Raw genomic sequence first — 26,869 nt, forward strand, 5'->3', positions numbered from 1 at the left:
TTTTTAAATCACAGCTTTTCGGTCGTTCCACACGACTCGATACAAAACACCAAGCCAGCTTTCTTCTCGCATCGTTCAAACGACAGTTCAAGAGCACACATCAGATTACGGCAAGCAAATCTTTCAGACATAATAACTTCAATGCTGTGCATTGCCGATAAAAAATCAGCAGACAAAGCTTGTGCTTCACTCTTTTTACTTCGTAATAATAAAAACTGGGCGCATGTTTTTTCAAAAGCACCAAAAACAAGCTGCGGTGCAAGTTTTTCGGCAGACCAAGTCTGAAAGTGTCGTTGCTTTTTCTACGAAAAATACAACATACAGAGATGCAAAAGGTTCTAGCGACCAAAACCTCCGTAAGATTTCTCCAAACCCTCAGAAATGTTCTGGTGTGTACAGAATAAAGCTGCTTTGTGAGAACGACTGGATTTTTGTGAACACTGTCGATGCATGTTACATTGTCGAGCAGTGTAAGTGCCGAGACAGGTACAAGTGTGTAAGTATACATTATCAAACATTTCACTCTGCAAGCTTCTACGGCTTAACAAGAAAACCTTCAAAACCATAAATGTAATTTCTAACGCCATTCTTCTGCCTACACACAACACAATTACAAGAAAACCAACTTGGACTGCAATTCTCGAGGCAATGTGTTGTACGACTTCGTTGCAAAAACCTTGCCTGCTACGGTAACATAAATGTATTGTTACAAATTCAACAATGCTTGAGTCAAAGCAGCTCCAGTCAAGATACGTTGAAGTTGTACACCAAAATAAGTGCGCCTCTAAGATTGTTTGAAATGCAAGTGTTATCGAAGCGAAAAAAACTTAAAACGGCAAAACTTGGTGGCTATTGTGGTTTTTACAAAAACTTGGTTCGCATTAACAAAGCACTATTGAAATACTTTGTGACCTCACTGAAACACGTTGGCTGGACATTTATCGTAAAATGCTTGGGGCGCATTTGTTGTGTTGCACTCTATCAATTCTGACTACTGTAAACTTTAGTGCATGGCTTCAGCAATTCATGATTTAGCGATGCTCAAACTCAAACTTCCTTGCTTTCGTCTTGCTTAACTTCAGCACAACAGCACCGAAAATGCAAGCAAAAGAGGAAGGGTTTAACTTAAGCGTCATTACCTTTAACCGCGTATTTTTGGCGGGAATAATGTCTTGCCTTCAAACTACATTACACTTTACAAGACCTCAAACCTTAATTGCAGCCACCATTTTGTTTTTTTGTCAAAAGCGACTGTCTGGTCACCTGTCTAGCAAGCCCTCCTAGACACGCGTACTGATGTCGTTACCTTCTACCATCAAACAACCAATAAATAAACAAATACTGCGACTAGAACTCAGGTTCATAGTTTAGTATATTGCACATCCTTTAGCCTAGTTTTACATGGTGTGCATAAATTTCAAACATGCTTCCACACGAGAGTATCTCTCTTACAGCAGCTGACAGGACAACTTGCTTCCTGGATTCGACTTTTTTTTTTTGGAAGATCGTTCGAAAAAAGAACCAAAGAAATTAAAAGTAAGAAAACTCTACTCGAACCTTATGGAACCAAAATCGATGCTGTTGTAACGTATGCCCTATCGTAGGCTTACCGTCTATCGCAAGCCACTTGGGTTATGGCTTCATGTGCCATTCGCAATGCTAGTAGTGAAGTCAGACCAACACCAGCCAAAGATTTCATCGAGACAGACTCAACTTCGCTGAATCTAACCCTGCCTGAAGTTTGCGCCCACTGTCGTTTTTCACCAAACGTCTCACTCGCCAAAAACCAAAACTTCGGGCAAAGAAACAACCTCATCTACGTCCAAATCAGCGCACGACCTCGCACACTACAATTTTCAGCTGGCAACGCAGAACGCAGATGATGCGAAAGCACCTTTGTCTGAATCGCCTCACCAGAACAAAAAGTAGACGACAATAAAACGTTTTCTTCTGTCTTCTGAAACCCTCTGCTTCGTGCAAACCGCACCAATACGTGCGTGTACCTCACAAACCGAGAGCAGTTCCGCGTTATAAGGTAGGCATCACTTTCACGGCTTGGTTAGCATCACTTTCACAGCTTTCGTTAGAGCCTTGCAGTCTGTCCACTGCTGTCACTTCAAACGAAGGGCTTCACAAAACTCAGACGGGGACACAGTTCTTCAGAGCCGTTGTGCATTGCTTGGCGACTGGCTTGAACTGCAGCAAAAGGTTCTAGTGTGGCGTCGACGTAGGTAAAGTGCAGAGAAGTGGCGGCAGAGGAGGCAAAGCGGTGACCGTTCACTGCGCCTTCTTCACAGCGTCTCGGTCACGCTTGATGGCTTCCCGTTCGGCCGCCGTGACGTACGGTAGACACTTCATGTGGAACACGGGGCAGTGGACTTCCGTCATGTCGCCTGCAAACGTGACAGAGACACGACGAAAACACGAGTCAATTGAAGCTCGTTACTGGATCTTTTGTGCAATTGAATATGTACCTATTTGGGTAAATAAGATAAGGTGAGATACCAAAGACTCGCAAAGGTGTCGTCACTCCAGTAACAACATCCGTGAATCGCATGCGATTGCTCACTGTTGCGTCCATTCTCCGAAGTTATTAACTGCTAACACCATCCGGGTATACAGCTATGCATTCCGACTTTGTTTACTTGATCGGTTGCATAATTTGGCCGTATCTCAGTGGTTCAAACAGGGTCACATTTACGAGCGCTTAATGTACTTAAAACCAGCCTTGAATGCTACTGAATGAATGGTCCCGCGGCATTAAAGGGGCCGTGATGACAGAATACAAGTTTGGTTGATTAAGTAGAATGCTTTGTCCCAATAATAGTTGGTGCCAGTTTCATCGCAAACAGATAAAATAGTGGCACCTTCCTGGCCACTCTCTGATCATTTCTCTCCAGCGTCACAGAATCTTGTTTAATCAGCGATTGGTGGCTGGAGACCTAGGCCACCGCCAATAAACATGTCTGGGTAACTGCAGTCAGGCCTCCAATTTCATTTGATCACATCACGTGGATGCGAACAAGCCGTAAACACGCTGCTAATTAGTGCTGGCCTCTCTTACATTTCTCCTACCCATATTCCATCACTGCAATGCGAAATTTGAAATTTTTTGTGTCCGCAGTTAAAAATACCAACAAATTGCTGAGCACGCGCATGTGAGAGTGGGCCTCGCGGCGACCACCCGGCAGTTAACAAAACCAAGAAAATGCCGAGCACTCGTGCGTGCGTGCCTCGCTACGACATGTATATGCGTTTCCTAGTTAGTACAGCCAGCTGTCACCTGAGCTTGCTCATGGGGGTTGTACAGTTGAACCTCGATATAACGAACCTCGATTTAACGAAATTTGCGATATAACGAATTTTTTCAAGTTTTCTATCAAAATTTTGCTAAATCCATGTATTTTTATCTCGATTTTACGAAGTAATTTCGTGCGGCGCTTTCGATTTAATGAAGTCATGGCGAGAAAGCAAGAACGAAATTCCGGTCAAGGCATGTTTTATTTTGCCTCTCAGAGCCTACATTGAAAACATTCAGCACTCACACTCACTCTTAAAATGCTAAAATGGAAGAAAAGCGGTGAATTATGTGGTTGACAACAATTAAAAGCGATGAAAGCTGTTCAAAAACCGCTAGCGGTCATGGACGGTTAAATAGTGCGGCCACAATTTTGACGTCTCCATCGTTGCCTACGCCAGTGCTCTCTACGCTTAGGCTGCCGAAGCCTACTTCAAGTGTTTTGTTCTACGCGTCCTTGCTGCTCACGGCGCTACTGCTCGAGGTTGTGCTTGCTGATAACCACATAAATATTTTGTTCGTGCATCATTAGGTGAGTCTTGTAAGCCGCATGCGCACACCAAGAGAAAGAAAAGTGTTCCGAACAAGAGCCTGAGGAAGTTTCGGTGAAACCGACGGCCACCGAAGTGATAGATGCCATTGACGTTCTGCGGAGGCAGGCAGGCGCACGTGAATGCTTAAGAGCAAGCTTTGTTAGATCTGTCAGCATACGAGCGTCACATAAAGCCCACCCTGGTCAAGAAACGCCAAGCACTGCTTACGGACTTCTTCACTACGGCTTGAACATCGAGTGCTGGTGGCAATAAATTGCTCTCCGAACGTGGTCAAAATGCGTTCATTAGACAGCTGCGATGCCGAGAAATCGGTTTCTTTAGGGCTCAGCGGACATAAAAGTAATTGCTTAATCAAAGTTGGCTAGAAGATATTTAATGTAAGCTTTCCGCTTTAGCGGGAGCACGTAAGCGCTGCTCCACAAAGTGAAGCGGTCCGTGTTTACTCCGCTCAACTCTCAATCATGGCTTTATCTCGAGTGTTGTGGTTGCATCACGCGCCCATACTGCAGAGCCTTTGTGCATGAAAAAAGTCTTTCGAAAGCTTTATAGCACCCTTCCGCTGTTGGCCCGCCGCACCCCTCAACGCCGGGCCTAAGCCTACCACTGAATGGACGAAAAGAGGTGTAACTTCGAACCAGCACCTCGCTGGGGTGAAGTTCACGGGGCATGGATGCGGGTTCAGTTGACTAACAGCGGCGTTTAGTAGTGACCGAAATGAAAAAAAAAAAAGAAAAAGTGGAAACGTAGTCTGCTATCATATTTAATGAGGCGTTGCGGAAAAAGCACCGGTTTTACGACAACACGAACTACTGTCGGCTATCCGAATTCCATTGCCTAAGTGTTGAAGCTCTTAATTCATGCAATTTTCGCGGCCAGTTTTAGTACAAATTCCGCTTTAAGTGGAGAGGTGACTACATATCAGTTGTTTCTGAGCGTTGGGCAAGGTTTTTAAACCTGAATAACTGGTTTAAATTAACTGTAAAATCGAAACCTCGATTTTACGAAATTCTCGATTTAACGAAATTCTCGCCCGCAAGTACGACTTCGTTATATCGAGGTTTAACTGTATTACAGCATAAACGTACCTAAAACATACAAAACCACCCGAACTGAAATAACAGCCAAAACGAACCTGCAATGGTTGAAAGCCACGGTGTAGAAAAATATTCAACAGAAATTGCCGAAACTGACCTAACAGAAGAAAACCCGGAAAAACGTTCAAGAAGCAGTAGCTGAAACTGACCAAAAGGCAACGAAAATACCCCAAATCCCATTTATAATGCATAGAGACGTCATAAGTGCATTATATACATGATAACAAATGTAAATATTCAAATATGACAAACCCTTGAAAATGGAAAAAAAAAAAAAAAAAAAGCAGTAACGGGATTTGAACCTGGGTCAGGATGTTTGTTCCGCAGGAGCGGAACCACTACGTCACGAGACCAAGCGGTTCTGCGCGATTAAATTGAGGGTCACATGCACGTGGACATGCTTCAAACATGCCCCTAGATGGCGCCACACGTCGCTTGGCTGTGCTGACTAGGAAACGGTTATACGCCGCCACAACCACCCAGCGTCCCCTGTGCACGTTTCTCAAGCCAAGCATACCCACTTAGGGAGATTGGCCCAAAAAAACTCCAGCGTTTGCCGTATAGATGGCAACATTTGCTCGGAACGAGAAAGACACGTAATAGCGTAGGCCCCTCCAAGGTGATGTCCAATGATTACCACTTTGGGAGGAGGAAAAAAAAAGGGGGGGGGGGCTCACAGTAAGATTGATGGAGTAAGCATCTTTCCGGCAGCAGCGAAGAGGAAGGAAATCGGCTGCAATTGTGGAGTTGGACTTTCGTGATGGTCGTGAAGTGTGCATTAGTGTGAGCTTCCTTCATTTTTAAAAATATTTCTTGTATTTTTTCACTCAAAGAAACATCTTTCTTAACAGGAATGCAGCTGAGTGAGTTACTGAAGGCTAGTTTTTTCAAACTGAATGAAGCTGCATTTTGACTTCACGAGAGAATGTCAGGGAGAAGTTCAACACAGCATCGACAAGGTATAGGTATCTGCTGATTATTGGGAATGCCGATTCTCCCATACGTACATATTCACGCCATAATTAAGGCACCAGCAATACAATAATACGGCAGGAAATAAAAGTTTTCCGAACACTCGGCGGAACCGCCTGTTAACCAGCCTGAAAGTGAATGGTGCAGTCAGCACTTGGAACCGGAAAACTGTTTGTTTGAGTAGGGCATGTGCTTGCCTGACATAGACGTGGCATAGTCTGTTCTCCTAGCATTGGAACAGGGCCTGCAGAAAAGATGCAATAGCCCGAATTTTTTATTGTTTACTCTACAGACAGCTGTACGCTCAGGAACATCAGTACATGAATTCAAACAGTATGCCCGCCACCAGTAATGTGCCATATTCTAACTGTCGTTACTTGCTCGGAAAGCACACTTACAAACTGAGACACACTTCAAATACACTGGTTTTGAGAAACACACAACCTTCAATCTCATGCCCATATAAAAACCTTCTTTCTCGCACATCCTCATTTAATTCTACTAGTCCAGTGGTACTATAATGCACTAGAGCTGTATAATAGGTTTAAAACATGTGAAAGATGATGGTAGTAGTTCCAAAAGGCTTCCATTTAAAACTGCAGAAATTCATATGGCACTCACATGGTCTCTTTGAAACGACTTGAAGCTGAACGCCTGGTTATGCATTAACGACAGAGACAAAATTTACTTTGTTGCAGGTTTCCTTTGTTTCACATTGTGCGATGACTCTCAACGAGGTGTCACACCTGTTTGAGCATGTTGGCTCGACAGGTTGGCACATTTGTAGTTTCGCACCGCTATTTTCACGTCCATTGTCGATATATCCTTCTCCCCCTTCTGGTGCGACTATTTTACCGGCAACCCTTATATTGACGCCCACACAAATTTGCTTTGTGATCCACATTTTCCCACATCACAATCCGGCCTAATTAACCATGTTATTACCTATTTATAACCTTAATTGGCTTGCTTAGTTGCCCATGTCTTTGCCCCCATATTTTGCTTCAACTTGCTGGACGCGTCCAGAGGCTCCATAGGCCTTTGAAGCGTGGAGGCGTTACACAGCGCACGCTTTTGCTTACCGTAGTTACACGATTCTGACGCGCATTGTTTTTTGCTAACATTAGCCCTCAAGTTTGCGTGCGTGTTGCAATCGGGCGCAAAGTTGAAATCGGCTTCAAAGCGGCCAGCAGCATTGCCACTGACACGGACTCCCCCCAGAATCCAATCGAAAATCTTCGAGAAAGAACCAGCACGAAGTAATTTGTTTAAAATTTTTATACGTAAACTTACCTACGCGTGACAATCGCGGGAGCGTTAAAATCGTGCAAATATGGTACTACACGACAGGTGCGGACGCCAAGGACAGTCAATGTCGACTGAATGGCGAGACTAGGCCTAACCCAGCAACCAGCGCTTCCTCATCAAACTATGGCTGAATAAGAGACAGTGGCGCCACTACGTGTCACCCACCCGTGTGGAGGTTCCGCATGATGAAGTGTCCCTTCATGTTGCCGTAGGTGGTGCTCAGGCTGGTGCAGCTCACCCAGGAGAAGTAGGCACCCGGACACATCACCGGATACTCCCCTGCAACCACCGAGGGGAAGGGCAGAAATACGGAATTTTTACGATACGGTACGATAGAAATACAATAAAGACTTTCGTCGACTACAAGCACCGGCCCTGACGGCATAAGCACAAAAACGACAACCGGTCACTGAATAAGATGAGCAAATGCACGCGATGAAATCGCAGAATCTCAGCAATGCGAACGGCAAATCACAGTGTCCCATCTCCCCACCGCTCTCGACAACAAAAGAGCACCAGCAGCACCCACCGACTACGCCACGGCCGTCGACCCGCTCTTCGAGTCCGTTCTCGTCCGTGATGATCCAGTGTCGTGTCTCCAATTGGCAGCTCTCTCGCTCCGACGCCTCCTCCGACATGGACATCCTGAGAGGCAGTACAAGTATATTTATACGTACGGTACCTAGGGGGTGTTGCAACACTTTCGGGAACAGTTTAACAATCCTGTTCTAGTTAAAATTGTGCACGACTCAAAGCTTGAATTTTATGGCTTCTTTTGTTTGACTCCGGGGTCGCTGATTGCACCGAATCGTTTGTTTTGAAATCTCATGAAACTGCTTTCCGCTTTACAGCTAGCCTCTGCAGACCGCTGCATCGGATGAGTCATGAAATAGCGCCAATGAAGTGTTCCTAAGACTGTCGAAGCTTGCTGCATATATTCTTGCCCATGTACTCTGTAGCAAAACTCACCTCCACGGTTCCAGCAAAAATAAAATCTTCTGACCTTCATTTTCATTACCACCGTACTAATAAAAAAGCGACTTATCCGACCTTGCTCTCAACCTGTTTTATGGTGTATAACTTATTGTGACAGCACTTCAGGTTTCAAGCCGGCTGAGATTGGTTCTTGCGTGTTCTAAATTTTCTGCGACATTACAACCCAAGCCCCCACGAACCAGGAAATTTCCAACGGGTTACAGACTCACAGAAGGATGGTGCTTGCATTTAAGGGCACAGGGTAAGGTGAAATTTAGAAAAAAGGTTACTCTCCGTTTTTTCGCAATTAGGGAAGTTCACCTCCTTATGCACATTTTCCATAACCACACTTAGAATGTTTTATTTCTGGCTCAAAAACAGTGTTTCTGTAAGCAAGTAGTAAGTGACCGCAACTCATTTTAGAATGTGTTCCGTGTTTATTGTCATTTTTTCCATAAAAAAACTCCCAGCTCCAGATCAAAATGCTAGACTGGAGCCAGCTGTATTAATAAATCATTTGGCAACCATTGCATAGCTGATTTTTCAGTCAAGGCATGGTGCTTCGGAGCCGCGCACCAAAAAACGTCTTTTTTGGGCTTCACACTCTCAAGATTGCAACATTGGACGCTGTTCTTTCATTCAATGATGGTAGCATCGCAGGAGCCAGCATTTCCAAATAATTCGGATTGAACCCTGGCCAGAATTGAAAATATGTACGTAGCACTTTTTTCGTTACAGAATTTTGAATATGTAAATTAAGCCAGAACTTCGGCACTGGCGCAAAAAAAATCATTAAACATTTTAATTTTAATCTGATTTCAATAATTCTGGTAAAGTTAAAAGAGCCCAAAGTTTGAAAGAAATTGGTGTACGCATTATGCAGATACCTTCAGTAGATGCCGAGAAAAATGTACCTCAAAATGGCCAAAAATGCATTGGGAGTATAGGGCTTACCCTGTGCCCTTAACATAATCACTCGCCCCAGTGACACGTGCTGCCAGTGAACGCACTCACGTGATACGGTACGTGTGGAAGAAGTGCGGGGGGTTCACACTGCTCAGCTCGGGCATGAAGCAGGTTGCCACGGAAACGGTGATGTGGCCTGTTGTCATCTCGCACCCTGGCTCGTGGTAGAACCTTCCGAAAAGAAGACAGAGATGTGAACGAGCAAAACCAGTACAGAGTCACTCAATACCACCAGTTGTCGCACTCCTCGTAGGCCTCACGCATCAAAAACTGGTCCGCGGTCAGCCCCCTGCACTGGGGTCAAACAGGGGCAAGTAGAGCCACTAGATCAGGTTTCAGAGTATCGGCTCTCTTTTCTGTCTATGTTGCATGCCGCTGACAATGGCCATTGGTTGAACCACGTCACGTGACATTTGTTTACCCCAGAAGACCCATGGGCGCTGACATTCGGTACCTCTGTGTTGCCATGTGCATGCGTTCTTCGATAAATCGTGATTTTCGGAGCGCAGTGTGGCCGTACAACACGTTGAGAGTGAGGTTTAAGTCCCACACAGACTAGCAATGCCGTGCTGCTTTGTACTCAGCTGTTTCAACCGGCCAGAAGGTGGAAAACGCCTGCTTCGCTTCCCGCCGGAAAACAACAACTGGCCTAGCGTAACCTACCGCTATTTGAAAAGCGTAGCTTATTTAGTGGCTGTAACGCTGCATAACCGAGCTTGGCCCTGTCGCACCCGCGCACTGTCTCATAATTCTTGAAAAGTAAACACAGCTGTCATGGTTGCCAAGCGGCGCCTGGACCAATTTCGGCAGCAATAGGGCGCATGAAGCTGGCCACCCTGGACTCAGGCACCAGAATGGCTGCCGCTGCGCGCCAGTGTCGTTACTCTTAAGCGTAGCTTATTTAGTGGCTCTTGGACCAAGTTGACTCGCCAGCCATCTGTCGACGGAAAGCTGAAGTATGGTACTCAAGCGCTTGCGGCTGCTGCCATAAGAAAGACCGCAGGAACATAAGCAAACATTTCCTAGTTCACTGTTCCGTAACTTTAAAGGCAGGTTTTATTTAGTAAGTTTTGAGTTCAGCAGAGCTAAGTTTCTGTCCCCTGGGTGCTGTGCCAATACACTTGCCCCCTGGCCAAAACGAAGCAGGGGTGCTCGCCTGGCTTGTATTCCGAAACGGAGTTTCGCAACTGGTGTATACTGAAGAACACTTATATCCCTATTGCGCGGCAGATCTAATGTCATTCAAAGTGAATGATATTAGCTCTTAATGACATTCGGTTTGGCTGTGTGGGTCTACACGGAGAAACAAATGTCATTTGAGAGTGAAAGCGGTGATGATTAGCGAGCTCGCAAAACCGCATATAATTATATTTAAAGCGCATCGAGAATGTTTTCATACATAACATCTTTTTAAAACATAACAAAAGATTATTCTTTAACATAAAAATAAGACAATCACCAGTTTAGGGGACATCAGTAGACGTCACAAGCCGAGACAAGTCCACAAAAAATCCGCATTAGGGACGAGATTTTCTTTTTTTGTTAGTACTTGTTTGTCTTTATTTTAATAACAACATGAAGGGTGAAATATAAATTTACTAACAGTTTTTAGAAATAGTATACTTTGGTTTATTGCTGGACTTTCTTCTCAAGTGACATGCCACTGCTGTCGAGGCTACTCATTTGACTGCTGAATGAACTCCCGTACCTCAGTTAGCCGCTAAATCTCATTCACCTCAAACGCCATTCGGTATTCTCGTGTAGCGTCGAGTTAATGACATTTAGAGCGAACGACATTTGCTCTAAATGTCATTAGATCTGTCATGTAACAGAGGTATTAAACCAGTACGCATACTCGTTGACAAAAATTAATGAACATGTGCCCGCAATGGCTAGCTTTTTGCTTCTGCTTATGTCACGACACTTGCGTACCTGTATGGCTGGTTGTCCAGCACGACGAATTCGTCGTTCTCCAGCATGTCAGCATACCCTTTGAACCACTCGAGGAACGACCGGGCTGCGAAAGAAAACAAGCCACACTGAGACAACGTCAAGGCAAAAGGACACACCAAAGGCCCCCCAATGACTGCTGCTTGCCTTTTTACCATTCCCTTGTAAATTTAGAAGCAAAATAACTGGGGTGCCTACAAGTCAGGCATTCTGAAAAAGGTAACCTTCAACTGCCGGACAGCCTCAATAACACACATAAAGCAAAGGCCTGTACAATAAGCTCCCAAAGCTGCTGTTTTCATTTACTATAGATAAAAGAATGATGCACATGAAATAAAATAACAAAATTCAAGCAAGACAGTGCAGGCAATACATCTGCTTGTCAATGAATAGAAGAAATTTTTTCCTCAACTTGCATATGCAGTGTAGTCACGGTGAAATTAGAGTTAATGTTTTGAAGAGATACAGCTCAGAAGCATGTGTATCTGAAATACATTTTTGTACCAATGCTTTTCACCTGCATCATAGGCACATTTTTCATGGAATATCATGCACAGTCTACGCCCGTTACACTGGATCCAGCAACAACAAACTTTCAGTTACAACAGACCGTTTTTGCGGTTTGTTTGGTCACATTCCGCTCCGCTCATAACTGACCAGGCTATAACAGACTAAATTTCAGGCGAAAATTGTTCTGACTCATACCAATAGCAGACTTCTGCGGTGCCGGCACCCGATATGCTTTTTCTTTGTTTATTTTGGCGAGGAAACTACTATGTCTGGCAACATTGTCGGCATAGACTTGGTCGTTGGCACCGTTCGCACAAGCAAGACAAGCCACTGCCGGTGGCCTTTTTTTTTGTGCGACCAGCGACATGGTGGCTGATTTCTCTGTCGGATAAACTAGGCATAATTAACGCTATTGAACATGGCGAAAAACACGCCAACATCGCCAGAAGTATGGGTTTGTTTAAGGGGGGACGCGGCTTTCAACTTCGGAAAAATGACCAAAACATCGTTTTTTTGAAACCCACATATTCGGCTTCTATGTTTCCTATTCTGTGCGTCTGCAAAGTTTTTACGCTGAAAAGCGTCGCAAAGTGGCATAAAAAAATACTTTTGTCAGGCGCGGTGACAAATTATCAGCGCAAAAGGGCGAAAAAACGGCAATTTTCGGAGCGCTCTATCTCCGCAACGGTGCCACCGGGCGCGGCCATTTTGATATGGTTAGATCGGCCGAGCGATCGTCTTTCCGGTTCCGCTCGTCTCTTGTATCTTCGTTCATTCACAAACGCACAAACGGCAGAAAAGAAACGACGCACAAACGAAGCTAGAAATTGATGCTGAAGCGCGATTGGTCCGGCGCAGAACGACGACCCTCCTGATTGGATGTCGCGGGCGCAACGCAAGATGGCGGCCGCCTGAGCTGCGTAGCGAGCGGATTGAGTTCATTTTCGCCGCTTCGCTCGGCCGAGTTTCTGTTCAATCTGTGGTATTCAACACGCACGTTATCGCGATGGGAATGCCAGAGATAACGAGCCAAATTACGGGAAGTTGTGTGGCTCGAAAGGCGGAGGTCATCGAACGCTTCGTGGTGCGCGTGACTCTACCGTCGCCAGACCTTGGAGGGTGACGCGGTGTGCGCGCTTGCGATAGCGGTTCGTGAAGTGAACTTTTAGTCGGATTTGCGATGTTTACACGCTTAGTTATTGCTGTGTTTTGACTGTGGGCTCGCTAGCCTTGAGAAAGAAACGGTCGACGCATCAAACGCTGCGGCGCGCACGGCATAGCCGACGCGCACTGGAGCATCACATGACTGGGCAACCCGTTACGATTGAACGCCAGTAGTTGTAATTAATGCCTGCGACGTTAGATTTAATCTTAAAAGCGACCTGACCAGCCATATCAGGTATAATCAAAGTTCGATATGTCGCGGTAAGCGTGCGCTGCGATGCGGGCGAGCCATATCGCCTTTCTTGCGCTACGTTTCCCGTGCACTTGTAATTTTCATGCAAACGGGTTTGAGTTAGTAATATAGGAATAAAAATATGCTCTCTGCGTTAAAAATGTACGTTACTGTGGCAGCATTTAACAGCGATTTTTTAAGGGAAATTATTGATGCCATTGCTTAGGGCATACTGGCTGTGCTGCGAGAAATATTGGATGCCTTGAATGTCAAAAGTAGTAAAAAAAAATATGCTCTTGCATTGAAGTTGTGAGTTATGCAGAATACTCTACCAAGCTTCAAAGTAGCTCATTTTCATCCTTGTGGTATGCAAACTTTTGGCAATGAACACCTGCACGTATGAGTACTAAGTTACTGTGCCAGGCAAGATAAAACATAAAAAAAGCCAAAAATGTTCAAATTTAAGGAAAAAAAATGCTTAACTTGTTGCCATGGTGACAACACTGCAAAAGGAGGTTGTCCAGTGCTATACAGCCAACCAGCTAACCTACTTTGCATTGAAAGCCCATTGAAACCCATCTTCCCCTCCGTTTGGTTTGCAAAGGGGGTATGTACTCTTCACAGAGGAGCTGAAAATGATGTTTTCTGGAAAGAGAAAGGCTGTAAAAGGCACTCCAATTTCAAGGCAAGGCCTTCCAGAAGCCCCATGTTCAAAACGACATGAAAGGCTGCAACTGTGGCGACTTTTGATAAGTGAAACCTATGTTGCAACTTCGGAAGCCGTTTTCTCAAAACAGTTTTTTTTGCCACCTATGTCGCTTGTACCAGGGATTTCTTTGTGACCACTGGGTCTATTTTGATTCCGTTTCTTGCATTACATTCCTTGATGAATAGTTCAGGTCGTGACACTTTTGGTTTTCCAGATTTGTTTTTTGTGACTTTTTTATTGAAATAGTCGTTCACAGTCGACATGCCTGTTGCACATTAACCTCTAAAAAAATGAAAACTAAAAAATATTGTTTTGTAAAAAAAAAAATTCTAAAACTGTCACGACCTCGCCCATTCATTTGGGAAGGCAAAGCACTTCGAACAAGTTTTCTATCGTGTTTTATGAAGGCAAAGCACTTCGAACAAGTTTTCTATCGTGTTTTATAAGTCGCTCAAGCTCGGTACAAGCGGAACAGAAAGAAAATTTAATAAATAAAAAAGTTATCAAAATATTATCTTGAAATTTTTATGGTGTTATCACAGAAGCATTTCCAGTTGCTGTGCCAATTTTCATCAAAATCCACTCAGAAATAAAAAAGTTGATTTTGAAAGCCACGTCCCCCCTTAAGCAGATGGTCCGCTCGACCGTCAAGAGCAAGGACGCTCACGAAAAATGTGCCTTTGGTGAGATTGAAGAACAGCACTTCCCAATAGGCTAAGTGGCGCACCCGGAGGTCGAGTCCACCGTCATCACAGTTTTTTATGTAATAAATGACTCAGGCTCAGTAAAGTTTGGCATTTATTATTCCCAAGCATGCACTGTTCTCGTTCCTTTCGATGAAAAGGGTAAGAAATGCCTCAAGCAGGGCTCTTGTTCATTGTGTGCAATCTGACACTGGCTGTGCAGAGTCCAACTGGTCTGGTTTCTGTTTCACAGCCGTCTTTCATCAGATTATTTCGTATCAGCTGTTTTACTGACTAGAATGGGACCATCAAAAAGTGCGCGAGCTGCCTTGAAGACCGTCAGGCAGCGATCCGAATTGTTCGACGATTGGTTTCGGGTAAGCCTCCTGCCTCGTCACGAAGGGCTTGAAAAAGCCTGGCTAATTCTGCTGGCATTAGTGGTTTTCATAGCTGGTTAGTAATTGCTCTTAGTTGTATTCTTGCTTTCTTTGCTCAGCTTAGCGTGCGTCTCTACACATTTGACTGCGTGTGCTAGACCTTTTCAAAGTGCCGGAGCTAAGCTTCGAAAACAGTGTTGGGCGATTCTTCCTCGCTCCCCCCGCACGAACACTATGCAGAGGTGCTGAAGGTGTTTAGAAAGAACAAATTGTCTCTGGTATTTATATGCAATACCAGTCACAGTTCTCACTTTACGCTCATATACTACACCACCCCAAAAACCCCCGCGTTTCGAATACTGCATACTTCGGATACACTGGACATTTTTTTTCGGACTTTGAGGGTTCGTTGTAACAGGTGTAGACCATATCTCTCTCCGGGTACAACTGTGAGGTATTTTTCCCAAACCTGCCTATTAGGTTAATATGAACAGCAAGAAGCGTGCTTCCTTGTGCGAGCGCATGCTACTTCGCTCCTTCTTTTTCCGCTTCTGTTCTACTCCGTCAATGGCCTCGCTTGACTCAACACTGCCTGTCATCACATCTCTTTAACGGGAAGAGTGCAGGAATCGAGTTGCCACCCGGGAGAGCGCATCCCCCTCCTCTTCCTCGTCCTTTTCGTTCCCAAGGATCACACCATCCTCCTCACCGGTGATGAAGGCATCCAGCGGGTGGCCCCTGGCCCCCGAGGTAAGGTCCTGAGACGGGTAGAAGACGCAGCCGGGGGCGTGGCCGTCCGAGTCCCTCAGCGCTATGAACTGGGTCAGGCCCGAGTGTAGGCAGAAGGTCAGCGGCATGCAGCCCTGAAGGCCCTCCCGGCTCTGGGCAGCCACAGCGACGAGGGGGAGGGAAAAGCACAGTGGGGGGAAAAAAGAAAAGAGGGGGTGTAGAACACTGCCTTGGGGCACACCTAGAGCACACCTAGAGCACAATGCAGTTCAAAATGTGCTGGTAAGGCTTCCAGTGAGACACCAAGGCACAAACAACAAAATCAGCATGGTCCTGCTCTTGGCGCTGGATCTAGCCATCCAACTGGAAGTTTGGTCATAACTGTAGCACAAAATCAGACATGTACAGAATATAGCAGTATAGATGGATGCAGCATTCACAATCTATCTGTTTTTTTGTAGGTTTTCTTTTACTTGCAGTCCTGATTGTGTTCAACTAACTAGCCCAAACCTGAACCTTATGGACGTTTGACTTGGCCAAAAGTTTCTAACCATCAGACACTTTCAGTTTGTGAGACCTTGCCCTGGTGCATTGCATTTGAACAGCGCCAAGATGGAATTACACTAATGGAAATAAAAATGCATCACTATAATGACTACTGCTTTTGATGTAGATTGTATTGTAACACTGGCTGGATGGGCATCGCATTTCATAGTTGAACTTGCTCCGATGCCAAACTCAAGGGCCACTATAAGTGAAAGAAAGATGCCATACAAAATTACCGGCACGTGCAAGTTACTCAAGCTGAGATCAAGTGAACGTTCTTGCTTTGCTTATGTGGTCACAGAAAAGTCCACATGAAGTCTTCAAAATTGTTTCACTTGAATGTTACACAAGTTAGCTAAAAGGGCATACGAAAGAAACGCGTGTTTATGATTACCAGTGAGCAAATGTGGACGATGAGAATATTTTCAGCATTGGGATGTAAAGAGTGATCCAAGTGATATTGTCAGGAATCAACACCTCCTGCATTCCACATCACTACTGACATCGCCATGTCACAAGTGCTCGAAAAGTGAGGAATTACCCCATCCGTTTACCCTGTCAAAAGTTTTCGATAAAAATTTATAGCACAGTGAACTAAACCTAAAATTGAAAAGTGAGGATTTACCTCATCCGTTCACCCCGTCAAGAGTTTCCTAAAAAAATTACAGCACGTGAACTCAACCTGTGCTTGAAAAGTGAGGAATTACCCCATCTGTTTACCCCGTCAAGAGTTCCCGATAAAAATTTATAGCACAGTGAACTAAAACTGTGCTTGAAAAGTGAGGAATCACCCCATCTGTTTACCCCGTCAAGAGTTCCCGATAAAAATTATAGCACAGTGAACTAAAACTGTGCTTGAAAAGTGAGGAATTACCCCATCCATTTACCCCATCAAGAGTTTCCTATAGAAAGTTATAGCACATTGAACTAAACCTGTCTTCACACCATTCAGAACATGGACAACCAGTGATAACAATTATACAAACAGGAAGAACAAGTAACCAGGTCGCGGGTTCGATTCCCGGCCGCGGCGGCTGCTTTTCTGATGGAGGCGAAAAGCAAAAACGCCCGTGTGTACGAGATTTCGGCGCACGTTAAAGATCCCCAGGTGGTCAAAATTAATCCGGAGCCCTCCACTACGGCGCGCCTCATCGCCTGCGTTGCGTCGGCGCGTTAAACCCCACAATCAATCAATCAAGAACAAGTAACCACATGCGACTATAGTGTTGAGGGACTGTGGTATCCCTGCAAGCCGAACAGCAGCAGCAGCAACGAACACTTCTGGGATAGAATATCACTGGACATTTCTGCACGAACAAGTACATCCTTGACAGGTTCAGCAGGGCAGCTGAACGAGACTACACAGCCAAATGCTGCAACAAGTGACTCATTGTCTCACTCACCTGCAAGCCCGCAATGGCTGTCTCCAGGTCTAACAGCGACTCTGACCGGTAGTGGGTGGGGATGCTCATACTGCCCATCAACCTGCCACAGTGGGGAATTGAGCGAATCGAGATTTTTGTCAAGACTTGCCCGCAGGTGAGCAGGTGTAGCACATTCACGTTAACATGCTTAAAAGCAGCAACAACTTATGTCCCCATCACACGGCAAATCTAATAACATTTAGAGTGAATGACATTAAATGTTTGTGACATCCACTTTGGCGGTACACGTGAATGCCGAACATTTGATGCAGATGGCATTTGGGGATCAAATGAGTTTGAGGAACACATTTGCATTAGCTTTTGAGCCGAATGTCGCTAAACAAGGAAGTTTATTAGCACACCAAGAGCTCTGTGTCTAAAACCTGTAGGTCCATATGTACACCCCAAATGCTGCTTTGCATAGAAAAGAAGGAAAACACCTTTGCAAAGCTCCGCCACGTTGCCATTACCCAAATAGGGATTTGTTGCTTATTTGCCTCGGCTTGTGATGCCTACTTACCGATGTCAATGAGAACAAGAAAAAAGTTTATTTGTTTTCTTTTCAGACCATTAAAGGGTATAAAAACATTATGAAAGTGTTTACATTATCATCGTGCAATTCTAAGTTTGCTAATTGTCAATGCTATCACTATCAAATGACATTCATTTCACTGAGTTGACCAGCGTGGCCAAACCAAATGTCATTAACAGCTAACCACATTCAGTTTAAAAAACATTGTTTTGACGTGTGATGCGAGTATTACAGATGCTAGTGCTTCTTTATTGGCTGCGAATTGTTAGTCCCGTGTAAATAGCGACAAGGTGACACAACATTAGGCCTAAACATAAGATGTCGAACCTAACGTGATGTTTTCAGGTGTAATGTTCTCGATTGGAGCTTACTGGAAAAAGTGATCGCAGTACTAACTCAATATACTTCAGAGCACCTTTCCCTCGTCAGCACGTTTCAAACAACTTACCAACATCGAACGGAATAATGAAAAATAAGCCTAAACATAAGGTGTCAAGCCTAACGTAACGTGATATTTCGAGGTACAATGTTCTCGATCAGAGCTTATGGGAAAAAGTACTCTCAGTACTCAACATACTTTAGAGCAACTTTCTCTGGTCAGCACGTTTCGGAGAACTCACCAACATTGAACAGAATAAGGCAAAATAAGCGGACAAGCAAGTGAGATGGCAACCGCCTGCTCCTCCTTACCCCGGCGAGGCTAGTCGCTGGCCGTTGTGGATCCGGTAACAGCAACGCAGGTCCTCAGGAAAGCGGACACCCAGTTTTCGCTCCGCTGCATCCAGCTGCTCTTCTGTGGTCCCGGCTGTGCAGTCCAGAATCAGGGCATATTGTTTCACATCCCGTGAATGTTTACACCCCCTTCTTCTGACGGAAAAGAAAATTAAAGCCGTTCCACTCAATGTGAAAGCTGTTGGAAGTGCAGAGCAGCGATTCACCATAATAGGCTGTAGCGCTGTTATCTGCTCACTGCTACCACCCAATGCAATTCAAATTTCCCGCCTTCGCAGTGCTCGCGCACCCCCTGCCTGAAACTGCGCCAGCGGGAGTTCTGTTCTTTTTGTGCTCACTATTCCTCCTGCACATGGCGCCGTTGCACTGCCACTTTTTAAATGAAGAGCATTTCTTTAACTCACGATGTCACCCGTTCTAGGCGTCCGTAGTAGTCCGCATCGCTCGCCTCGACATGCCCGGCTCAGACGTTTCGCTATCGGCGCGATCAACATTCGATAGCGCGCCCAGGCACATTTCAAGGACACTCTCTCCCCTCTCTCGGACTCAACGTGCGCCGAGGCTGCCAATTTTACTGCTGACAAGCGCTCTCTCGTCAGCAGTTGCCACAAGTGCAACAACATTAACGTAACGCAAACTACTTAACGTCGTGCGCCCCCGGAAATGCTCTGCATTTGATCGTGCCCCTCGCGAGGGGGATGTTTCACTGCGTCGCCATGCGAACAGTTTGCCACGCTTTAGTTTCGAGTTCGCCGCATCTTTCGCCGCCGCTCGCTTCTTCGTTCGTGCACTGGCTGCGGTTGTCAGAGAAGGCGCTTCAAATTCTACCGCGTTGGTCGCCCCTTTGTAATCTGCACTTACACTACTATAAGTTTTTATTCGAAAGATTTCGTGTTTTATAGTGCCCCCAGCGCTTGTCCGGATACAAACGATGCTTTATTCACTGAGAAATTAATCAATTTAAGTTAAAATTTTGATTTTCTCGCTATATCGTTTGTTTTCGGGGTCTGCAATGACATCACAGGAACCGACCGCTCTGCAGCCTAGAATACCTTAATAAACGCGTCCGTCGTACAGGGTAGAGACATGTATACGCCAGCGCTGCCATTTTGGGTCGCACGCTCGCCGCCGAAGCAAGTCATTGTGTCAAAACCACGCTAAAATTATCGCCGCAACGTGGTCTACTGGCGAAGTTTCAATCATCTTATCTGTTTCGCGTTGCTAGGTCTCGTGGGAAACAAAAAGAACAACGCGTTGAGCACGTTGGCCCAATTGCGGCGGCACGGGACCGTTCAAAGGGTGTCTCCACCCTGTACGGCGGTGCTGGCCTCCAGGTACCCTACGGTGGCGTTCCCGCGTTTCTTTACGTTACCTGAACCTAGATGGCGTCACCATAGTGTGGCAAGCTTCTGGTTTGTTTTTGACCGTATTTAAACCTGGCTTGTTTTTGTTCTGTGAGAAAATAATCGTTCCCTCAAACAGTGCTTGCTCGACAAATATGGTCACGTAAGACACCGTTGCTTGCGTCAATCGGCCAGTGTCGCCCGAGACAACCCCAAGCCCCGCAGTGCTGTGCAGCTAAACCAAGCACAGTGCGCGCAGTACCAACAGCAGTACGCATCAGTACTTGTATGTTTACATGTGCTTTCGTAACTTCCACAGTTTGTCCCACCATTCTTATTGCATTGTAAAGAATGTGCCCTAAATTTAAGCGCAAATCGCTCGTTCGGCTAGCTTCTAAGCTCTACCTAATTTGCGTCTGCTTGTGCCGGCCTCCGCCAATCGCAGAGCTGGCTCGAATGACATCATAGGTCCTGTTGCGGGAAATGAGCTGGTGGGTCCGCATGGCCATTTTTTCGTTTCCTCTCGTAAAAAACAACCCAACAAGCATTCCTAACTAAATGAATGCGGGCACTGCTGGTTAATTACGTATAGCTTGCCTCAAATGTACCTACCGTTTTCTTTCCGCTAAACAACGGGGAGATGCATGACAAGCGCCAGCGGTTCATGAGTTTCGAACGCTATGCTTTCGAAGCCTCTGGGTTACGCCGCGATGACAGCCGCTACGACGGAACGCCGTGTGGCTCTATTTGGGTCCAGTGAGCGAGCTAAGACGACAAGGCGAGCCCCTAAAGTGCTCTGCACTTAAAACAATGAGGTTAATATTTCGTACATGGACTGAGCTGGTGCGTGTTGTGCAGAAGGGCGGGAATTAATTTAGACCGCCTGGAGATCTTAGGACATAAAGTTTCATACTAATGTGCAATCGACCTTGAATTAGGCTTTGGTTTCCTTGCATTTCGAGGAAAGTAAGGAAGAGAGTTGTTTATACATCACGGGAATGTATGCGTGCGTGAACATGTATATACCCACACCTCAACGGTAAGACGACATTACCAATCCGGTCTTTTCATTATCACATACTGCTATGTGGGCACAACTGACAAGGAAAATTCTACACCCTGCACAGTTCCAGTAACACACACAAAAAAAAACGATGAAATTGTATACGTGATATGGGCAGTGAAAGCTATGCAATGATGCCAGCTGTGTGTCAACGAAGAAAATGGCAGCAATAATGATAGTTTACATCTTAACTTCTTTCAAATTCTATGCATTGATGAAGGTTGCAATGATGATTTTTTTCATGTTGACAGCGAGATCACGGGGGAGGGGGGAGTATTGGCAACAGGCATAGAAGCAATAATACAAACCAGCACCAAAGAATAATGAGAAGTGCAGTTGTCAATCTGGTGTGTACACCGGTCCACAATTTTTTTCCGAAAACACAGAAAAGCTCTGAAAATGATGGCCGGATCAGCACACAGCAGCCACCATCCATTCTGCCAGGAGGTCAAGGCATGCTTAGAATATTTTACAAATTTGAACAGGTGAGTCAAAGTGCGATATTCCATTCCGAGACAGGCACAGGGCGGGCACTTGCGATGCAATGAGGAACGTTAATGAAACTAACCTAAAAGATACGAAACCGCCCTCATTTGTGAAAAGAATGCATAGAATTGATCCAACAGAACATTTTACCCGTAATCCTAAACTACGCCATAAACGAGCCACGTACGCTTGATGGACTGTGCGATGACGGGGCAGTGCTGCTGCATGAAGGCACGTATCTTCTGCCAGGCCAGCTTCATGGCTGCGTAGCAGTGCACGTAGCGTTGCAGGTCGCGGTACAGCGCCTGGAAGTGGCTGCGCCACGTCGCTCCCTCCGGAAGCCTGCACAGCGGGCACGTGGCATACTGTATCTTCTCGTGTACTGGTGGCACCCTTTTCCCGTGTTTTTGTCATCACAACAATGTTGTTAGTGTCACCAGCCGTCAGAAAAGGCACACATAGACATGCAATTAAACCACTGGATCAAACATACGAACAAATGGTCAAAAGAAGAACTCCACACTGGTACAGACTCGCTGAACACACACTGCATAATTACGCACATTTGGCAGAAAAGAAAACATGAAAAAGAAAACACTTTTCTGTCGTGAAGCAAAATGAAATATGTAGTGTCAAGCATCACTAACGAGTGTCTGGAGCGCTTTGTGTAGCTTCACTGAAGACAACACACTGTGCTTGCTTCTGACACTAAACAGGCTGTTCTCTTCTTGAGTTGAGTAGGTCTATAATGGCAGCCTCTAGAACAAAACAAAAGAAAAAGAAACAGATCCACAACAAAAGAGTGCTCTCACTCGGTCTCCACCCAGTACTTCCAGCAGAGGCCGCGCCAGTGGGGGTCGTGGGCACAGACGTCCCGCAGCCGTCGGCTCACACGGCTGCATCTGAATGGGCAAAAAGAATACAAAGGAACAACACTTTCGGGACACAAACGTCAATTCAATTGCAGTCGAACTACAATATAACAAAGTAGTATTGGGGCAATAGATTAGTTCATTATACCCGACATTTGCTGTAACCGTAGGGGTAAAAATTGGCTCTAATACATCGGCTCGTGCAACAATCCTAGATAAAAAACGCATTGTTCTAGGCTTTAAACCCACTATAAGCGAGCTAATCATTACCCGTCTCCTTGTGGCATTTCAAACTAAACAGACTGGAACATTAGATAATGAAATTACAACAGAACAAAGTTAATTCGGCAAAACAGGCTTGCGTTCTTCTTTACTTGAAGGATTGATTGATTGATTTTAGGGTTTAACGCGACAACGCAACGCAGGCAATGAGGTGCGCCGTAGTGGAGGGCTCCGGATTAATTTTGACCACCTGGGGATCTTTAACGTGCGCCGAAATCTCAAACACACGGGCGTTTTTCCTTTTTGCCTCCATCAGAAAAGCGGCCGCCGCAGCCGGGAATCGAACCCGCGACCTCGTGCTCAGCAGCGCAACGCCTTAGCCACTGAGCCACCGCGGCGGGTACCTGTCTCTGTTTCCGCACCACCCAGCATGTATCCTACATTCAACCTCACCAGCAGCGCGACTTTTTTTTTCAAGTACAAGTACGTCCTGTAAACAGGCAACTTTCATACTGGCCCACAAATGCCTCCGAACAGTCCTCAGACAGTATCAGAAGAGTTCACTCCTTACTTTCTAAAATGTTCCAACATTTTACCGTAAGGCGCAACGTCTGGAAAAACATGTCACCCGCAAATAATACGTCACAACGAATAACGGGCAAGCGGGCAGTAGACTAATAATAGCATGCCCCATTTCTCTTACGAACTTGTACAACGAAATGGAGAGATTACCTCCCTCCCTCCGAGAGGGACAATGGCACCGTCCGTAAAGAGTGGACTCAGGAGGCAAGTGAGCGTTTAAACACCTATTAACGCACCAATCACCCGTCATCATAATCTATTTAATCTACAGATCCCTTATAAACAGGAACAGGCTGCGTTTTTTACAAGCACAGACGGTTCAGAGAGGTCTCAAACCTTTTACCAAAGCTTCAGTAAGTGCGCCAACTATAACTTACGCACAATAACCCCAAGTGAACTGCGGTTTCACACTTTTTCCGGGTTCTACCAGGTGTCCTTACAACTGCTCTCAGGAAAAAATAAAACTAAAATAACAAACAAATAAATAAAATACTAAATAAACAAAATAAAAATAAAAAATAAAACAGAATACATTGTTCGGGAAGAATGCAGAGGACATTGCCGGCGTTCAAATCATACTGATCACTTCCCTAGACTGCACTGTCTTCTGTGCGTTACTTACTTAGGTCTGCATTGAGAGATGAAGAAAGCATCTTCCAGTACACTGAAAAATGCCTCCCTTGTTAAACCATATTCAATGAATCTGGTGCTGCACATACAGTTCAGAAGGAAGCTAACACCTGGCGATCACTTTTAACAAGCGATGCCTCTAAGGCTTCACTTCCCCGATAAGCCTGCCTATCTTACCGCATCAACATGCAATAGCATTACTGCGCTCGTAAAAAGCTGCACGATAACCAAACTTGAGTGGCAGAACTGAGAATTGCAAGTTGCGGTGATTAAAACTCCGAGCGCCTCCTGTGCAAGGTTTTCAACCTGCTCATTGGAAGACCTCTCACAGGTCAATCTCGGAAGTAAATGCTACGTAGTTATTGCTGTTACAGAAATTAAGCTACAACGGCAGAGATAACGCTTTAACCCACAAGTGATGATAATACTACTTTCTTACGTATCCGTTATCAGCACCTGCCATGTCTGTCAACAAGCCCTGTGATAGTGTGATTGTTGGCAAGAGTACTCTGTCCTATTTTTTGCCAGGAAATGTGACGTTTTGTTTTTTTCATGATGTTCTCTCAAACGGCCTTTCTTGTGTTCTCAGAGCTTTGTTGCTAAAAGTGGTGTACACTAAACGAAGCATAAATGTGAATGGCTTAAGGAGATTCATATGTGAAAAGGTACAGCCAGACATAACTCGGCTCTTTGAGACTATATCAAGCATTAATTACATTAAAGCACGTATTACGGTATAAAAAATTGATCAAAAATGTACAGAAGCTTACTGACAAAGTAAAATTTGTTGAAAATATTGAGAATGTATTTAAATGTGCCAAGAGGTATCTTAAAAACCGTTTTTTTTTTTCATTTACAAGAAAGCTCACTTTAGTGTAGCGCAGTTTCACTAATCTCGGTCACAACAACATTGTTTTAAGGCTACAGCTTTTCGTTGTCTTTGCTAAAGCAGCGATTTCATTCCATGATAGTGGCTTAACAACTACACATAGCATATCTTCAACAAAAAGATAGAATTTGCTATTCGTATACAATTGATCAAGTTATAGTTTGCGAATCAACTAGACAATGCCAAGCTTCTGCACCCAATCAGCAATATTAAAGCCTAAACTTTTTTTTTTGATAACATTACACATTACTGCTGCACATTACAAAAAAGAAAGCTGCATTCCTTGTACAATTTAACCTCAACAATAGATATGCAATAGAATTCGTTACAGGAGTTCTGCCGATGCAAGTCTAGCAACAAGCATCATTACTAAGTAGATGGCAATCTGCTCTTGGCCCTTAATTAACAAAATGCTTGAACTCATTATTTGCCATAAACCTCAACACATATTATTAGAGTACATGCTTGCGTCAGCAAACATGTCAGCCGATTTTGGACTGAATCAATTTTTCTTTTTTCGTTCAAAAGCAGCGGGATTTTATATAATTTAGATTCAAACTTTCAGAGAAAGTAACAACATTAAACTAAACAGCGCTATTTTTTGCTGAAAAAGAAAATTTACAATGCGCTTTTGTTTCACGCAGGTAACACTTCGACCAAACAAGAGTTCTTAGCTAGCGTGCAGGTGCGACGCATTCATTTTTAATACGTTCTCAAAAAATTAATTCCCCGATCAGTCGCCGAGCCTGGCGCGCTATCGCCTGGCGATGCTCAAATTTGTGCTTTAAGTACTAATCTATAAATCATAAAGACAAGCATTACAGAGTCACCGAAGCTTAAGGTCACATTTCCCAAGAAACGCATTAACTACCCCTAGAAGGACGTGTTCTCAAGCAACGGCAAACGTTTTCGTGCCATGTTTACCAACAAAACACAGCCTCGGTGTACGCTACGCATTTCGCGGTAGCTAGCTAGAAAAAAAGTTTAAAATTAAGACCATTTAACCACAGCGCAGACTGGCGAAGAACAAGTGTTGTAACGGGATGCTTAAATCAATGCCGAAACCGCTCGTCTAGTCACAAGGCCCATACATTTGAATGCGAAAAGATGCTTCAAAACGGACACGATAGCAGACGCCTCGTAGGCATTCGTTAACGGTGACTGAGACTCGGGCGGCCAAGCGATTATGCGAATGTCCGTACCGGATTAGGTCGTGGTAGTCGAGATATGAGCATATGTTTATCAGGATTTCGCTCGGCATGTCGTCTAGGCTGATCCGATTTGGACACTTGCGAAGTCCCACGACCTCCATGATTGCGGGTCCAGCAGGGCGACAAAGTCCCCCTTGCGGTGATAAAGCGCAACATCGCACAGATGACGCGATAAATTTGATCCGACAGCCGATACATTTTGCAGGAAACTACGATTGTTTGCTGTTTATTTGCGACCAATTTTTTAATAAATTATGGAAGAGTTTCAAGCCTTTTACACAGCTGCTCAATTTTTACATGCTGGTTGGATCTACGGTCGTTTTTTTGCTAGTGTCCATGATATGTTTGCTTCGATTATTAATTAAGTCACGACGGTTTAATTGGGATCATTGCACTGAGCGAGCAGCCGAACACCATTGCCAAAAATAGTGAAAATTTGATGTAGAACAACATGCTGGATCCACTGTACAAACTTTGTTTGACAAAGGCTGGACACTGCGAAACTATGATACCATATTCATTTTTGATGATCACAAACTGTCGTACAGTTGGCTAAAAGTTTAATTATAAGCACTCCAGCAAGCCGCATTTGTACGCCCGCATGTGTGAAGCAAGATTAGCAAGGTAACGCCAAGGCTGCAGACCGGAGCTGACAAAAAAAAAAAAAAAACCCCAAAACAAAAATGTGGCTCAAGGCCGTCTATCTAATAACGCTGGCCCGCTGGCCCGTCCTGACTTTCGTTCTCGCGCCCAGTCAAGGCTGTCGCGGAATCGATGGAGTCGCCTCGGTTGCCTAGCGCACAGAGCCTTCTATAC

The 26,869-nt window shown here is 44.9% G+C and overlaps 1 protein-coding gene across 2 annotated transcripts; it reads right to left on the reverse strand.

Moving 5' to 3' along the window:
* Positions 1-236: 236 nt before the first annotated feature.
* LOC144142911 (F-box only protein 3-like) lies at positions 237-26,204 on the reverse strand. Of its 2 annotated transcripts, XM_077674750.1 has the most exons (12): positions 26,045-26,204; positions 22,460-22,549; positions 21,835-21,989; positions 18,714-18,828; positions 17,471-17,552; positions 15,502-15,673; positions 11,100-11,184; positions 9,216-9,338; positions 7,756-7,871; positions 7,392-7,505; positions 6,116-6,162; positions 237-2,393 (listed from the first exon to the last, which is right to left on the reverse strand). In XM_077674750.1, the coding sequence occupies exons 1-12, from the start codon at positions 26,152-26,154 to the stop codon at positions 2,385-2,387; spliced, it is 1,218 nt and encodes a 405-aa protein (XP_077530876.1). In that variant the 5' UTR covers positions 26,155-26,204; the 3' UTR covers positions 237-2,384. The 2 variants fall into 2 exon arrangements, with proteins under 2 accessions (XP_077530876.1, XP_077530875.1); XM_077674749.1 differs by lacking the exon at positions 6,116-6,162.
* Positions 26,205-26,869: the final 665 nt, after the last annotated feature.

The sequence above is a fragment of the Haemaphysalis longicornis genome, unplaced genomic scaffold, assembly GCF_048455015.1.
Source record: "Haemaphysalis longicornis isolate Haplotype H1 unplaced genomic scaffold, Haemaphysalis longicornis Haplotype H1 scaffold_6, whole genome shotgun sequence".
NCBI classification, from domain to species: Eukaryota; Metazoa; Arthropoda; class Arachnida; order Ixodida; family Ixodidae; genus Haemaphysalis; species Haemaphysalis longicornis.

What these genes read in the sequence shown, in the direction of transcription:
- LOC144142911 (XM_077674749.1), bottom strand. Translation starts at nt 26,154, where the DNA reads ATGGAGGTCGTGGGACTTCGCAAGTGTCCAAATCGGATCAGCCTAGAC. An exon ending in GCTGGATGCCTTCATCACCG is followed by an intron (nt 11,185 to 15,501) that starts GTGAGGAGGATG and finishes TTTCTTTCGCAG; the next exon opens with CCCGGTCGTTCCTCGAGTGG. An exon ending in CGACGGCCGTGGCGTAGTCG is followed by an intron (nt 7,506 to 7,755) that starts GTGGGTGCTGCT and finishes CGGTGGTTGCAG; the next exon opens with GGGAGTATCCGGTGATGTGT.